Source organism: Triticum dicoccoides, chromosome 3B, assembly GCF_002162155.2.
Source record: "Triticum dicoccoides isolate Atlit2015 ecotype Zavitan chromosome 3B, WEW_v2.0, whole genome shotgun sequence".
NCBI lineage: Eukaryota > Viridiplantae > Streptophyta > Magnoliopsida > Poales > Poaceae > Triticum > Triticum dicoccoides.
Genome location: NC_041385.1, coordinates 572757050 through 572773889, shown reverse-complemented (window position 1 = coordinate 572773889; position 16840 = coordinate 572757050). Strand labels below are relative to the sequence as shown.

General features: G+C 45.4%; 1 protein-coding gene across 2 annotated transcripts; it reads left to right on the top strand.

Annotated features, from left to right (window-relative positions):
* Positions 1-1565: 1565 nt before the first annotated feature.
* On the top strand, positions 1566-6926 carry LOC119277159. Of its 2 annotated transcripts, none has more exons than XM_037558394.1 (15): positions 1566-1775; positions 1887-1964; positions 2080-2166; positions 2281-2448; positions 2543-2611; positions 2720-2846; positions 3130-3202; positions 3312-3428; positions 3857-3976; positions 4469-4487; positions 4732-4810; positions 5000-5343; positions 5626-5741; positions 5817-5910; positions 6371-6926. In XM_037558394.1, the coding sequence occupies exons 1-15, from the start codon at positions 1647-1649 to the stop codon at positions 6425-6427; spliced, it is 1677 nt and encodes a 558-aa protein (XP_037414291.1). In that variant the 5' UTR covers positions 1566-1646; the 3' UTR covers positions 6428-6926. The 2 variants fall into 2 exon arrangements, with proteins under 2 accessions (XP_037414291.1, XP_037414290.1); XM_037558393.1 differs by having other exon boundaries at positions 4997-5343.
* The last annotated feature ends 9914 nt before the right edge of the window (positions 6927-16840 follow it).

The following is a 16840-nucleotide window of genomic DNA, read 5'->3' as shown; positions in this document are numbered from 1 at the left end:
ATTTTCCTCCTCTCCTCCTGCCTCCTTGCTGGCCCCCACCTCTTTGGTAGCTGAATGCTGAAACAAAGCCCTTTTATTGCCGTCTCCCTTCTTGGGCCTCTTCACTTCCTTCCTCGGAGAAACATAAACGGGTGGCATCGGAGGCACACCCGTGGGCTTTTCTTTCACCACAAGGACTGAGGATTTTACCACCTCTTCCACTCTTGTGGTTTGCATGCCTACCATTAGCGAACCGCTTTCGGTAGACTGCCGCTTATTGTTTCCCGCCGGTGCCCCCAGCACCCTGTTTCCCGATTGCTCAGCTTTCTCGCTTGGCTCTGCCGTATTTGTATCACCTGGAGCTGGCTCTGAGGCCGCCCCCCATCATGTCTGCGAGGTTCATTCTGTTGTGCATTGAAACACCAGCTTTGATTTGGATTATATTGCTCTCTTCCCCGGCCTCTTCCTCCCTCGGGCCTTGGGCCACCTCGTCCTCTCTGAAAACCATAGCCACCTCTTCCAGATTGCCTGAAATGTACCCCATCATCCAGTACAAAATCTCCCCATTCAAACTTCGTTGGATCGTGAACTCCATCCCCGCACTCCTCGTGCCAATGACCACATTCGCCACAGTTATTGCAGAACATCGGAAGTTTCTCATACTTAACTTGGTATCTTACCACCTCATCTCCCTTTCTTGCAGTTACGAACCTTCTAATTTTAGCATTAATGTCTATCTTTACCCTGACTCTGACAAACTCACCAAAGAACCCTGCCGGTAACTTCAGTTGCACTTCCTCCACTTCTCCAATACGTGATGCCATCCCTCTAACAGTTGGTTCTATCAGGAATTTGTCAGGCAGCCGGTGAATTTGAGCCCACACCGCCAACCTGTCCAGCTTGATACCGTCAGGGTTTTTGAAACCATCGTACTCGGCCATGATGACTGCTTGATCTCTAAACAGCCACGGTCCCTCATTCATAGCTTTGTTCCAATCCCCCAAACATCCAAACTGGGCCGTAAATAAGTTTTCCTTTATCTTCCTCCAAACAACCAATTTCGCCGGGTTCCACACAACACGCATGTCCCCATATAGAGCATTAGGGCTGAAAGATCTTGTAGTATGAACTCTGGCAATAGCCAGCCACTTCGTCGGCTCTTCCAGGTCCGGCAGTTCCTCTTCCCACACAAAAGCATCATCCTCCTCCTCATGCAGATTCATTCTTGCAAGAAGTTCCTCCGTCGTCTCCTTCCCCTGCCTTTCCTGAGTACTTGTTTCCGCCGCCATCGGAGATCCAAACTGTCTCCTCGTCGCGCAACTAGCCAGGCGGAGTCACAGCAGAAACCTGCCCCGAGCCCGAGGAGAAACCTGGCAAGAGAAACCCCCGTAGGGGAGGGAGAACAGCCGGCTGCAAGCACCGGCGTACGTCGAAACCCTAGGTCGCCGCCTTAGGGGAGAGAAAACTTCACTTCTGCTGGCTCACACCTGGCTCAAAAGATAGTTTTATTAGTCCATGGGCCATGACCTGGACCAAGCTTCACTTACAGGAGGCTAGGCCCATGGACGCGTTACCTCCCAGCTCTACTACGCAGCCTGCTGCATCCGAGGTGCTTCGTGCTCCCGGACGGCGTTACTCGAAAAAAAAAGCTCCCGGACGGCGAAGGGATGCAAGCCGAGGAAGACGCCGAGTTCGTGGGTGCGCGGGTGGAGGCCGGCCTCCGCGCCGCCCGCTTCTCCTCGCCGCCGTCGTCGTCGGAGTTCGTAGCCTCCATCGAGCCCAAGAACGTCCCCGCCGTAACTGCTCTGCACCTCATCTACTCCCAGCTCTCCGTTCCTTCCTTCCTTCCCCGTGCCCCCTTCTGATGTTCCCGTGCTTGCTTCCGTGGGGGAAACCCCAATATTTAGGTATTCCACGACGTGCTTAATGGGTCAGCCGCCTCCTCTCGGTGGGATCCTCTCCATGGTGGCCTCGACTACTTGCTGGTTCGGATCACTCCCTCCCTCCCCCTGTACAGTTCATACTAGGAGACATCGAAAAAATAGTCCACTTTGCAACCGTCTATGCAACATTTACCCTGTTCATTCACTCGTTCTTCAGGAGAAGGTGGGACCTGATGTTGCTGTGGAAGCCATGATGTCGAGCACTGGGCACGTGTTCTACGGGGATCTCAGAAGTCATGAGAGGGTTGTTGTTTTTTTTACTCCAAACATGCTGATTGGAACTTGGAAGTCCTAAATTATGCTGTATGCACAATTTACATTGAAGCGCTGACACTAGGTATATTGTTCCTTCATGTAGGTTTCTATCCCATTCTCCACATTCATGCACTCCTGCAAATCTTACCTGGGGCATCTGAATGCTGCTGGTGATTCATCCAAAGATAAGGCGATTGAGGAGGAGCCAACTTGTTCAGAGGAAATGTGCTCAGCTATCTCGGAGAATTCTGAGCAACTCTATTTAGCGCAGGCATGTTTGCCTTTTGCACCCTCCTGATAACTAAGTAGTGACTGTAGTGTTATACAGTTATACAGTACATGAAAATTAATCTTACCTACAACAGGTGTCAATCCTCAACACTGAGAACAAAGAGAGATGCTCGTTAGAAGTTTTAAAAGTGGACATTCAGGAGGTCTGCGGAACTGTGTTTGTTTTTCATGCGAATCGTCTCTATTCATGACTTCCAAGCTTCACATTTGAGTTAATTTTTCTGTTAATTTGTTTCTTTTTATTTCTGCAGCCTATATTTCTGAAAGGAAAACCATTTTCATCAATAAACTTCTGGATGAGTAGGGCTCACATGAGATCAAGTACCCATTATGATCCTCACCATAACCTTCTCTGCGTGGTTGCTGGATGCAAGAAAGGTATCGTTCATATTTTAGACAGTATGCTATGCAGCTATGGTTTGATGTTCTTTTGGATGTTAATTTACAATTTCTTTGAGTTTCATGTGTTGGTAGTTTTGTCTTTGGCAACAACATAGGAATATCACCATTTTACTACAACTCTGCAACTTTTGTTTCATGATCTTTTCACGTGATAAAAGATCCTTATCTTGAAACCCTTTGAGATATTGGTTTTGTAGCGGCTGAAATTTTTTAGAGAAACCTATTGACACTTTATTTTTCCTGAAAACATTCCATACAGTAACTTTGTGGTCTCCCTCCGCATCCCCATTTTTGTATCCAATGCCTGTATACGGGGAGGCCTCCAACCATAGGTAAACTCCTTTTCTCCAAGGAACTATTTACATTTATTTAATTGACTTGAGTAATTGGAATTTAGCAGATCAAAAATGCTTTCTCTGATCCCCCAATCATTTTTGGCAGCTGTGTCAGTATTGAGGAACCAGACTATTCAAGCTACACAAGAGCAAAGTACATGAAGGAGTATTCTGAAAGGGTTGTCCTAAATTGTGGCGATGCTCTTTTCATACCAGAAGGATGGTACATCTTTTTGAACTATTTTACACTGTACTTAATCCTATTCTCAGCTTCTCAATTTTAGATACCAGAAGATTGGTGCCATCTGCCATCCATGTTCCATAGCCGATTTTCATTTTTATTTTCATCATACCATTCTGAACCCCTTTTCTCCTTTAAATTAGAAAGTGGTTATTCAATTTAGTACATTTGATATATGTGAGAAGCTCATATGTTGCTAGCATAGTGTGACATCCTTATTTTTCCATGGTTTGTTTTTTGTTTATTTAAAGTCGGCACCCATTTTTTAAGTAAAAAACTGAACCCCGGGAAAATCTGCATGTTGCACATGGGAAAAATTATTTCTTAGATTTTTGCTCTGCTAAGTATCCTCCAACCAAACTAATGTAGGATAGCTAATACATCTTACACTTTGGGAGTTCATTTAACAGGTATCACCAAGTAGACAGTGATGATTTGACCATAGCAATTAATTTTTGGTGGAAGTCAAGAATAATGACTGAAATGTTAGAGCATATGGATGCCTACTATCTACGCCGAATTTTAAGGAGGTATTTTTATTATATTTGGGCCATCCACATTTCTTTTAATATGTGTTGCAGCTTCCCCAGATTGACTGTCTGTAGCGTATTTAAGTGTAAGAGTATGCTTTTTTTTTCCTAGTTTCCTTCAGTTCACGTATTTCCTGGTTTATTTCAGTTCACCCCTCCAAGTGGATTGTGTATATTTAATGCTCCTAGGTAGCAACATCCATAGGATGAATGAATAAAAAGTACCCAAACCCATAAGATGAAGTGCATGTTCAATGGTTAGTCTCCCCTGTAAACATGAGGTTTTCCATATCAATCAGGTGCTGGATCTTCCTCTACATTTGTAAGGATGTTGATGTGGGTACATGATACAAAAATAACAAACAGCTGTTACACTTTATGTTTTTGCTTATTTTGCAGTACCTATTTTTAATCAATATACCTGACTGGTTTCCCTCCTTGTTTTGGCACTATCTTGCTGGTGTCTACCTCTAAAACTGATTTGTAGTGAAGATTGGTGGATACAGAGATGGTATGTCCCATTACCCCTCTTTTGGTTATTTTGGTAGTACAAAACTTTCGTTTCATTGTTTGAAAATACTCAAGTGTGCTGTTGGTTTCTGAAATCACCTGGCTCCTTGGGTTCTTGCCCTGATCTGGGGATTTTAACTAGATGATTCGTAGCCTCTGCGTGCAGTAGTTAGCTGTGCCTTTTCTCCTCGTGTTCACCAGATGAATAACTAGTGTAATAACTTTGTGCATCTCTCATGCGACAGGACAAAATAGCGCAGAAAAATTCCTTCAGTCATGCGAAAGAAAACAACGGTTTTCAGCCTACAGACAAAGCATTGAGAGGTCAGTATTTTATGCCTTTTGAGATGCACCTTAAGCTTTCTGTCTTTGTTAAATTTAGTGATAGAATGACAGTTAAGTTCTCTCCAAACTTCTATTGACTATTTGCGATAGATGAATGTTATATGTGTTATTTGAACTTCAAAGATTGTCACAGTCACGATTCAAGACCTTCTGTTAATCATTTAGCAGGCTCTGAGCAATTCAATTTGCACAACGAGGTTAAAAGTCATGATACGTCTGACAAGAAAGGCGCAACTGATACATCTGACAAGAAAGGTGCACCATTGCAATCTTTGGAACCCAGCACCCTACAAGCGCTTTATGAACTCATGTCACTGGTTCATGACAGTGTTGAAGCGGTTGACCAAAATAACATAGCAGAATCTGCATCTCAGGATACATCTTCCAGCCAAAGCATTGAAAGAAAGAAGATTGCTGCAGATGATTCATCTCTCTTGGAGAAAGACCCTGTTGCAAAAATCATTTTGCCAGTTGAACCACTCGAGTTGCGGAGTATGCTACTAGCAATGGTGGTATGTACCATGTATTTAAAAGTTAATCAGCTGATGCCATAGCACGTCTCCCTTTCTAAATGGAACCTTTTTTGCACTTTCGAGTCGTCATATTTGATAGCAAATAAGTTGGTCTTGCTTATATTCCCTATATAGGTAAAAATAACATGCACAAAACCTTTATCGGCGTTGGAGTATCATACATACTACATTATGCTTTATAATATTTTCAGCATTTATTCAACGCTGGATCATATTTTGTTCTTTGTTATCTAAATTCTCTTAAATTTCCACACTTTTCAGCATACTTTCCCGAGGACATTAGAAGGTTTAGTCCTCAACATACTTGGACCTACAGGAGCAGAGATACTGACTAGGAAGTTTGATGAGATGGATCAACAAACCACAACAGAAGAACAGTGAGTAGCCTCCCGTGTCATTTTCTTAATTCAGATTACAGTGATGATTCTAAGCTGTTGACTATCATGATACAGGGCTAAGTTCTACAAGACATTCTACACTGCGTTTGATGACCAATATGCTGCAATGGACGCACTTCTTAATAGGAAGGAACTGTTTTCTTTCCAGGTACTTTTTTCCATGAGTTTAAGCTAATATTCAATGTGTTATTTAGACTTATGACAGAAGAAAATCTAATATTTTAACTAGTTAAGAATGTACTCCCTCCGTTCCAAATTACTTGTCGCTGAAATGGATGTATCTAGAACTAAATACATCTAGGTACATCCATATGTGCGACAAGTAATTCGGAACGGAGGGAGTACCAGCTTATATGTTATTGTTGTCAACCCAAATGTCCAACGTGTCAATGTCTCACGGAGCTAAGCAACTACTCCCTCTGTAAACAAATATAAGGGCATTTAGATCACTACTTTAGTGATCTAAACGCTCTTATATTTCTTTACGGAGGGAGTAATATAGTAATATTATTGCTATTTCTGAATCAAAATTGTTATGTAATGAACTTACAACTTTAATGTTTTTGTCGATGTCATGGAGCTAACCAACGAGTTTTTATCCAATGCAGGTGTTCCAGAGTGTCCTTGACCAATATCTGAGGGTGCATGTTGATCGGCCTAGCTAACGTGTTATGGACGAATGCATGGATTGGAGGATAGATCATGGATCCGGTGTGCAGCCCTGGTGCCTAGAGTTGCGTTGTCAAATCGAAGCTTGCTGTGGGTTCGGAATTTACTTTTTGAAAGGGATATGAGGATTCGTTCGAGCTGCTAACCGGACTAGTGCAACATGAGAATCATCAGTAGTGTCACTATCAACACTGTCAATGCTTTGTCGATTGAATTATTTTGAGGTTTATCGTTCTGATTTTTAATGATTTAGATGTATTAGTTGGTACAGTACTTCCAGTGACTTGGTCCACGAAGCATTCAGAAAAATGCCACTCTGAAGCTTGCTGGTCACTAGTCACACATCCTGTTTCCGGCAGCTTGGTACGCCATAGCCGCATCACATTCATCAGAGATAAAAGTGTAAACTGAGAGGCATGCAAGCCTGCAAGACATTCTCCTTTGTTGTGTATATAGCAGGTACAATAGTGGGAGGGTATGTCCCATGTTCTCTTGTGTGCAGGTGAAGTGGTTCATGTTTCTCACAAAACAAGTCATTACTTTATCGTGTTTGCGTGTGGCATACAAGTTTTGTTGCTCGTGTTACTTCATTTTACTTGTCATGTGTACCATAAATGTAGTGAACGAAACATTCTAACTGTATAAAATGTGATAGCAACAAAACAATACAATACGCACAGTCGCTTGCCATTCAAAGCAAGAACAATTCTTCAGAGAAATGCAGAGCTCAAATTGCACCCAACAAGTGACACAAAGACAAAGATAATGATGGAATAGAAGGCGAAGCTCCTCCACGCCAAATTCAAAAAGAAAGTGAATTCCTCTTTTTTGGTGCATCTATGATGTTGTAGTGAAAGATATGGAATTTGATGTTCATGGATGCAGCGAAAAAAAACTTCCAACTGTACAAACTTTGATTGACAGCAACAATAGAAAACACTTCCCACAAAAAATAACTCGATCGAACAATAGGTGCACACAGTTGTTTCTCATTCAACCGAAAATGATTCTTCAAAGAGAACAAACTGTGGAATATAAGGCAAAGCTCTTGTGCGCCAATTTCCAAACGAACGGTAAATTCATCTTTTTGACGATGCTGGTAGTGAAAAGATGGAACTTGCGATGTTCACCATTGCTCGCGACCAGGTATTGGTACCTGGAAAAAAAGATTTGTCCACACGAAGCACAGATAAAAAAAACAGCGATGATTTCTCGCCGTTCTCATTTTTGCTTCAGGCATTGATACCTGAAGAACAATCAGTGACAATTTTACAACAAGGCCTCCTCTAGGCCAGCACCTGCAACTCTGCATAAAACTGTCAACCAAGATAGGCAACACTAATAACCTGGAATTAGAACTGGTCCATTACTTAAGGCCAACTCCACCGCGAGATCCCAAACGGACGTCCGTTTTGTCCGGATTCTGTCCGTTTGGTTAGGGCAATGGGGTCATGTCCGGTCAGTTTCCGGGATGCAGTGGCCGTGCGCCCAGCACGCGGCCGCATCCCGGCTGCGTACATATTTCTTTGCAAGTCTTTAACTTTTTTTCATCATTCATTTTTGGTACATGAAAATACATCATCACATTTTGACTAGTAAAGCAAGACCAAAGAAAACAAGAACCACAAGAATACATTTTAGAAGATACCCAACTTTCATAACTGCTCCCTTGAGTTGGGTTAGGGCCTTCTCGATGCACTTATTGTTGATCTGTGGAAGAGGCTCGATCTTGCATCCTCCTTTCTTCTTCAAGCCTAAAGAAGTCGATGTTGCTTCCTCACACCTAGTCTCATGTCTAGCCTCTAATCTAGCAACAAGTGCACTTGTCTTATCTACAACCTCTATGCTAGCTAAAAGTGCACGAACATGTACTAAATTTCGCTCTATCAATATATTGATGTACTCTTCTTCCCAATACCAAAACTTGCATCCATGCTACACAATAAAATTTGAAGTTAGCACAACTAGTGTCCCCGGCTCAAGTTTGCGTCCGCGTGGTGTCCGTTTCACCTTAAAAACGGCGCAAACTTGAACCGGAGATGAGTCGAAAACGGACACAAAACAGACAAAAAGTCCGTTTGCCCCGCACGCTGGGTCACCTGATTTGTCCCTTTTATGCCAAACGGACGGGGCCGGACAGATGGGTCGCGTGGTGGAGTTTGGGCTAGCAGTTGGGAACAGCACCAGAACGGCATTAGACTCTCGACTCTCTCGGGCGAAGCTTGCGACCATCATTACAACTCACAGACAGGGAGACTGGATCTGAAACGCGCTACGACAAAAGCAGGGTAAATGTCAGACAGAGGCGAGGAAGCGCTGTGCAGCAGCAGCAGCGCGACGCCGACCGAGGAAGGGGATTAGCGCTCGGCAGAGCCGGCGGCGGCCACGGCGGGCACCGAGGAGATGTGGCCCCAGCGCGCCCGGAGGTAGGCGGCGTACTCGTCCTCCCACTTCCAGAAGCTGCAGCCCCCCTTCTACAGAGCAGCCGGGACACGGAAGATTAGGTTAGAGAGGGGACGGCCGGAGAAGAACCGAGCGCGGACGCGAGGAAACTTACTTGTCAGGCCTGAACCTGCAGCTACAAGTGTTCACTTCTTCAGTTAAGGAACGGCCAGGATCTTCGCTGTCGCTATCGATCCAACGGCTCGCGAGGCTCGCCGTATCACTGTACCGTTTCATTGTAACTGTAACTTTTCCTTTCCGTTACTGTAGCTGTCATCCATTGACAGCATAGCTATAAAGCTAGTGGCCCCCGTCTGTAAGGATTATGCCATTATTCGAGAATTCTCCAAGATACAATCATATATCTTACAGTAATACAAACCCTAGCTGCAACTTTCCCCTTCCCTCGCGTGAGATCTGTATGTTCTAGTTCGATTCCGCCCTCAAATCCCTCTCGGGGTGTGACAATTGGTATCATGAGCGTAGGTTTTCCTCGGCAACGCGACCGATCGGAGCTGCGACGGTGATTTTCCCACCCTTCCCTCCCTTTCTCGTCGGCAGCAGTGGCGTTTGGCGGCGGAGTAGGAGGCGCAGGCGGCGGTAGACCTATTCGACGGCAGCACGTTGAGCCCGAGTGGTTGTGTGAGCACACCGCTTACTCTGTAAAATCCCAGGTCGTGTGACGTGTGGTGCTGTTCCGGCGGCGATCTGATTTGGCGGCGGCGACTCGGTAGGCCTTCAGATCTGGTTCCCAGCTCGTCCTAGAGGTAAAATTCCCCTCTGAACAGCTTTACCAAGATGGGGCATGGGAAGAATAGCCTCGATGAAACCGAGGTAGCTGAACTCCTAGCCATGAAAGGGGATTTCCTACGACATCGCGAGGAGACCACAGAGCTTCGCAGCGAAGTAGATGATCTGCGCAAGGACGTGCACGGCATCGGCCTCAAGCAGGACACCATGGTCTCAGTTATGGATGGAGTGCAGAAAGCGGTCTCATCTCTGAATACACAGCTCACTGCCATGGCAGATGTGCTCAAATCTCTGTCAACTACAATGCTTCAACATCAACGCACCAGGGCCGACCGGCAGTAGAACAGCAACAAGTCCACAAGGAGAACAACGCACCAGAAGAAAGGCCACTCACAGAAGAACTCCGGAAACGTTTGGAGATGGAGCAAGCCAAAACACGTCAGGTTGCGGCACAAATCCCACCAAACCTTCCACTGATTCAAGTCCCTCGGCCTTCTGTTCCTCCTGGATATGGACCGACCGTCCAGCTTGACGCTCCTTCTACAAATGTAACTCCTACAGCTGCATACAAAACTGCGCGCACACCCACCTTTCACAACTTTCAACAACCTGCAGTGTGCCAAGGCTGGGATCATTTTCAGCGCCAATATGATCAGGAAATGAGGACTCAGTTTCTCAAGAGTATCACCAAAGGCCCGCGCATGGATTTCCCACACTTTGATGGTGAAAACCCAGCTGGTTGGATTCGGCAATGTGAAAAATATTTTCAGATGGCAGGTGCACCAGCAGAGTTCAAGCTCAGTTTGGCTCAACTGTACATAGTAGGCAGAGCTAATGTGTGGTTACGCCGATCGGGTATACTTAAGAAACAGCTATCATGGGCACAATTCTGCGACGAAATACTCCAACGGTTCTCATCAGCAAGCTCTTACAACCTGACAGAAAAGTTCACAGCCCTGAAGCAAAATACACTCACTGTTTCAGAGTACACAGACCAGTTCGAAGAACTAATGGCAGAGGTACAAGCTGAGAACCCAATTATGGATGAAAGTTAGTTTATCAGGTGCTATGTGAATGGACTTCGCTCTCACATAAAGTTTCAAGTACGACCATTGAGGCCCTCTTCACTGACTGATGCTTACTGGCTGGCAGTCGACCTGGAAAAAAGCCAGCCAAAGAAAAAGGCTTATAGCTCATATCCCAGTACTAGCAAGAGCTTGGGAAACTACCAAAAAACTCATCCTGTTCCACCTGACAAAACAACTGAAAGCAAGACAGCAGTAGTAAACCAAAGAGCAAGGGAGCCTGGCAAGTGCTGGAGATGTGGAGATGTGTGGTTTCATGGCCATAAATGCAAACTGGCACCTGCATTGAATGTCCTTACTGGTGAAGAGCCACAAGAGCAACAGAAAGAACAAGAAGTTTTAGAAGAACCTGAATTGGAAGAACAACCAGAAACTAAAGAACAATGCATGACAATATCAGCCCAGGCCATGCAGTCAGACAATGCTAACACCATCTCCATTCTAGTGCAGATAGGAGGGAAACAGGGCATAGCTTTGGTGGATTCTGGAAGTAATTCAACTTTCATCAGCCTCAAGTTTGCACTGTCCACCACTTGCACAATTCTCAAGGACACCTCAAGGGCTGTTACAGTAGCAGGAGGAGGGACACTCTGGTCTGGTTCTTTTGTTCCCATAACAACTTTATCGCATGCAACAATAAATTCCAGCAACAATTCAGGGTACTGGATCTCCCTGGACATGACATGGTGCTTGGCAGTGATTGGATGGCCAGGCACAGTCCTGTGGCCTTTCATTACAATCCTAGACAGATCACTGTAATGAAAGAGAAACTGACACCTGTCACTATAAGGGCTTGTGATACATTAGTTGATGCTACTACAATTGAAGCTGATGAAGTACATAAGCTTCTTTCATCGGGAGCACCTGGTTATGTACTACAACTGATCAGGGACACCACCTTGAAGAAACCTGAAAACAACACTGTTCCTCCACATGTGGATGAGGTTCTTCAACAGTTTCCTGAGGTTTTTCAAGAGCCCAAGGGCCTCCCTTCCAAAAGGGCACATGACCATAAAATCCCATTGAAAGAACAAGCAAAACCACCTAACTCCAGACCTTACAGAGTGCCCCATATGCAAAAGACTGAATTAGAGAGACAAATTGATGCTATGCTCAGAGATAAGATTATAAGAGCAAGTGAAAGCCCATACTCTTCCCCAGCTATCCTGGTCATGAAAAAAGATGGCACCTGGAGAATGTGCATTGACTACAGAAAACTGAATGATGCTACTATCAAAAATAAATTTCCCATATCTGTCATTGAAGATCTCTTGGATGAACTGCATGGAGCTACTTATTTCACAAAGCTGGACCTCAGATCTGACTATCACCAAGTGAGAATGCATGAAGAAGATATACCCAAAACAGCCTTCAGAACTTACTTTGGTCATTACGAGTTCTTGGTCATGCCCTTTGGCCTTGCTAATGCACCAGGGACATTTCAGGCCCTCATGAACAGTATCTTTGGGCCCTATCTCAGGAAATTTGTGTTGGTCTTCTTTGATGACATCTTGATCTTCAGCAAATCATTGTCTGAGCACATTGCACATTTGCAACTAGTGTTGCAGCTTTTGAAGGAACACCAGCTCTTTGCAAACTGTCAAAATGTGTGTTTGCAGTTCAGAAGGTGGAATACCTGGGTCATATCATAACCGGTGAAGGAGTTTCCACTGACCCCTCCAAGGTTGCAGCAGTTGCTGATTGGCCACTACCCACTACACCCACACAACTCAGAGGATTTCTAGGACTATGTGGTTATTACAGAAGATTTGTTAAAGATTTTGGAACAATTGCAAGGCCACTACATGATGTGCTGAGGAAGGACAACTTCCAATGGACACAAAAACAAACTACAGCCTTTCAGAACTTGAAAGAAGCTATGATCAGTGCTCCAGTACCGGCCCTCCCAAATTTCTCTGAACCCTTTACCTTGGAAACAGATGCTTCTGGCACAGGATTGGGAGCAGTTATGATGCAGCAAGGCAGACCCATAGCTTACTACAGTTCCACTCTCTGTCCCAAAAATGCTGCTCTATCCACATATGAAAAGGAAGCTTTAGCAATCATTGCTGCATTAAAGAGGTGGAGGCACTACTTCCTGGGTAATGATCTCATCATCAAAACTGACCACCAGAGCTTGCAGTATATGACTGACCAGAAAATAACAACTGGAGTTCAGCACAAGTTGATGCTCAAACTTCTAGAATTCAATTTCACACTGCAATACAAGAAGGGCAAGGAAAATATTGTGGTTGATGCCCTCTCCAGAAAAACACCTCTCATGGCAATGTCCTTAGTGTCACCTCAATGGATTACTGCTGTAGAAGAATCCTACACTAAGGACAGTACTTGTCAATCACTCTTGGAAAAATTACTTCTGTCCCCCCAACACTCTGTTAATCAGAACACCTTGCACTCAGGAATCATCAGGCATAAAGGAAGAATCTATGTGGGAAATGATCTGCAACTCAGACAAAAACTTCTCACTGCACTACATGCTTCTACTCTTGGGGGTCATTCAGGTATGAAAGCTACATACCACCGCATCAAACAGATCTTCTATTGGCCGGGCCTCAAAAGAGATGTTGATCAGTTTGTGGATGTTTGCCCTGTGTGTCAGAAAAACAAGGGAGAGAACTGTCATTATCCTGGCTATTTAGACCCACTTCAGCTCCCTGACATGGTTTGGACACACCTGAGCATGGATTTCATCGAAGGACTACCAGCATCTAATGGCAAAGATGTGATCATGGTTGTGGTGGATAGACTGTCTAAATTTGAACACTTCATTCCCCTCTCACACCCTTTCACAGTGCAAACGGTGGCTCAGGCGTTTATAGATCATGTTCTGAAACTACATGGACCACCTCTGGCAATAGTTTCTGACAGAGATCGAATCTTCACCAGTCAACTCTGGCAGGACATTTTTAAGGGCATGGGCACTGAATTGCGTTACAGTTCTGCTTATCATCCAGAGTCTGACGATCAAACGGAGCGCGTTAATCAGTGCATTGAAAATTATTTGCGATGTTTAACTTCCTCCAAGCCTAAGCAGTGGGCGAAACACTTATCTATGGCAGAGTATTGGTACAATACCTCGTACCATTCCTCTCTCCAGAAGACTCCGTTCGAAGCTGCTTACGGGTCTCCACCACCCAACATTTGTGAAAACATCCTGCCTGACAGCCTTTCAGCTGATGCTCAACAGTTCTTCACTGACAGGGATGCTCTGCTCCAACACTTGAAAAGCAACTTATCAGCTGCTCAAGCACGTATGAAAAAGTACGCTGATCGCAAACGCACTGAAAGGACCTTGGAAGTGGGAGACATGGTATACCTTAAAATGCAACCCTACAGGCTCAATGCCTTCGGTCTGCGAACACACATCAAGGTACAAAGCAAATACTACGGCCCTTTCCGTGTGATGGCCAAAGTAGGGCATGTAGCTTACAAACTCCTATTACCGAACAACACCAGTATCCACCCTGTCTTCCATGTCAGCCAGTTGAAGAAACATGTCGGTCCCAAGGCAGTTCCTTGCACTGATCTACCACTGGTGCGACTTGACGGCCTGATTCTGACTGAACCAGTGTTGGTCCCGGAAACTCGCCAAATACCACACAACAACTTGCCGGTGGTGCAATGGCTCGTGCAGTGGGAGAATTTACCGCCCGATGAAGCCTCCTGGGAGATGCGGCGTTTATGAAGAAAACCTTTCCTGCCTTCTTCAAGGCCACCATTGACCGCTGGTTCAATCGCTAAACTCCTTGGGGACAAGTTCGTCCTCAGCCAGGGGTATTGTTAGGCCCGAACCTGCAGCTACAAGTGTTCACTTCTTCAGTTAAGGAACGACCAGGATCTTCGCTGTCGCTATCGATCCAACGGCTCGTGAGGCTCGCCGTATCACTGTACCATTTCATTGTAATTGTAACTTTTCCTTTCCCTTACTGTAGCTGTCATCCATTGACAGCGTAGCTATAAAGCTAGTGGCCCCCGTCTGTAAGGATTATGCCATTATTCGAGAATTCTCCAAGATACAATCATATATCTTACAGTAATACAAACCCTAGCTGCTACTTTCCCCTTCCCTCGCGTGAGATCTGTATGTTCTAGTTCGGTTCCGCCCTCAAATCCCTCTCGGGGTGTGACATTACTCCCTGGTACTCGCATCTGTAGAACGGGCGCCCGGGATTCTTGGTCGTCCTGGAGACGAACCGCTTGACGAGGCCTACATCGCAGACCGGGCAGCGGTTCAGCGGGAGCGGCTCCTTGGTCCTTGGACTCGGAGAAGGGCCACATGGCTTGGCAGGTCGATAAGCGGACAGATGCTCTAGGGTTTAGGGTTTGCAAATCTATGGAATGGTTGAGAAGGTTTTTCTTTTTCTTTGTGGAGGGAAGGTGAGCAGGTGAGAAGAAGAGTGGGGGGAATATATATCCTTTTAGACAATCAGCGAAACTTTATTAAGACGTCACCATATTTACAGGGACGAAATGAAGGTCCCCGGGGTGGCCTAACCAAACATGACGACCAGGACCCCGTTGTAGTGCATGTCTCGCTAGATTGTGAGCTTCGAAATTCGAGCTCCTAAACTCATGAACAAAACTACATCAAAACAAAATTCTTAGCATACTCTCTAATCTCTTGCACGATTGCTCCATATTCCTCCACTCTTCCTCTTAATGTCATCTACCACCACCGAGCAGTCTAAGGCCACCTGGATAGCAGAGAAATTCAGGTCTTCAGCGAGTGCCAAAGCTTCCTCTTAAATGAAGGTCCCTGGGGTGGCCTAACCAAACATGACGACCAGGACCCCGTTGTAGTGCATGTCTCGCTAGTTTGTGAGCTTCGAAATTCGAGCTCCTAAACTCATGAACAAAATTACATCAAAACAAAATTCTTAGCATACTCTCTAATCTCTTGCACGATTGCTCCATATTCCTCCACTCTTCCTCTTAATGTCATCTACCACCACCCAGCAGTCTAAGGCCACTTGGATAGCAGAGAAATTCAGGTCTTCCGCGAGTGCCAAAGCTTCTCCAGCCGCCAATGCGGGGACAAGATTTGGTTGGTTCCCGTTGGGCCGGGCCGATAATTACTGGTAAGGTTTATTTTTTGAATAAAGACAACCAAAGGGCATCTTAAATCTGATTATCATCGAGGAAAACAAAGGCCAGTACAAAGGATAGACAACTGGACGTAGAACGACCAGTAAAAAATAAAATTACAATAAAAAGCATACTAGTCTTCTTCTTCCTCTGATTGTACGCTGCCCGCCGGTGATTGAAAATTGCACTGAACCAACAGCAAAGAAAAGCAAAACCTGCAAATGCCCTCGCCACACAAGGCTTTGAAGACCGCAATAGCCACTCGCCCCTTGAGACGAGATCTAAAAGTCGTTGAAGCAGCATCGGCTGGAGCATCACCCCAAGCAGAACAAGCTTGCAATCCACCACCACCAGATCAGAGGGTTGGAGAAACCGGGTTAAGCCACAGAACAACACAGAAGAAGATGTCGTGGTCGCCACACCAAACGCCAGCCAAAAGTACTCCTTGAAAGACACACCAACTGCCAAGATCTGAAGGGAACCAACCGATCTGGGAACACAAACTCTCACAGGCCCTTCGCCGGCGCCGGATCGGACGTCGTCAAGGTAGGGAGAGACCGGAGAGACTTTATTCCAACACGCCATCATCGCCACCACCTCGTCGATGCCACCGGAGAAACAAAAACCTAAGAAAAATAAAACAAGACGGACGGGTCCCCACTCCTCTTGCCACCGACGAGGCCGCCGGACGGGAAAGAGGAGGGGGACCGAGGCAGCGGCAGTAGTTGTGGCGGCGGCGGCGGTTTAGGGTTAGGAGGCGGCGGCTGCGAGCAGGAGCCTTCAATCAATTACTGGTAAGGGTTGACAGATGGAACCGTTGGCCGCAGGGTAGAGATATTCTCTACGCGGGAGCCGTTGCCTGAATTTCAGCCAACTTTCAAGTAGAGATTCGGCAAAATGCAGACCAAACTGATCGGGAATGAAGTGTCTTGCAGATACATACTGTTCTGCATATAACTAGGAATCTTTTATACAACCTGTGTTAACTTGCATGCATATCAGAGACCTCTTTCAGCTTGAATGGTA

Excerpts from the sequence above, each read along its gene's own strand:
- LOC119277159 (XM_037558393.1), top strand. The coding sequence starts at position 1,647 with ATGCAAGCCGAGGAAGACGCCGAGTTCGTGGGTGCGCGGGTGGAGGCC. Across the intron at positions 1,776-1,886 it reads AGCCCAAGAACGTCCCCGCC|GTATTCCACGACGTGCTTAA; the intron begins GTAACTGCTCTG and ends CCCAATATTTAG. Across the intron at positions 5,742-5,816 it reads CAAACCACAACAGAAGAACA|GGCTAAGTTCTACAAGACAT; the intron begins GTGAGTAGCCTC and ends ATCATGATACAG.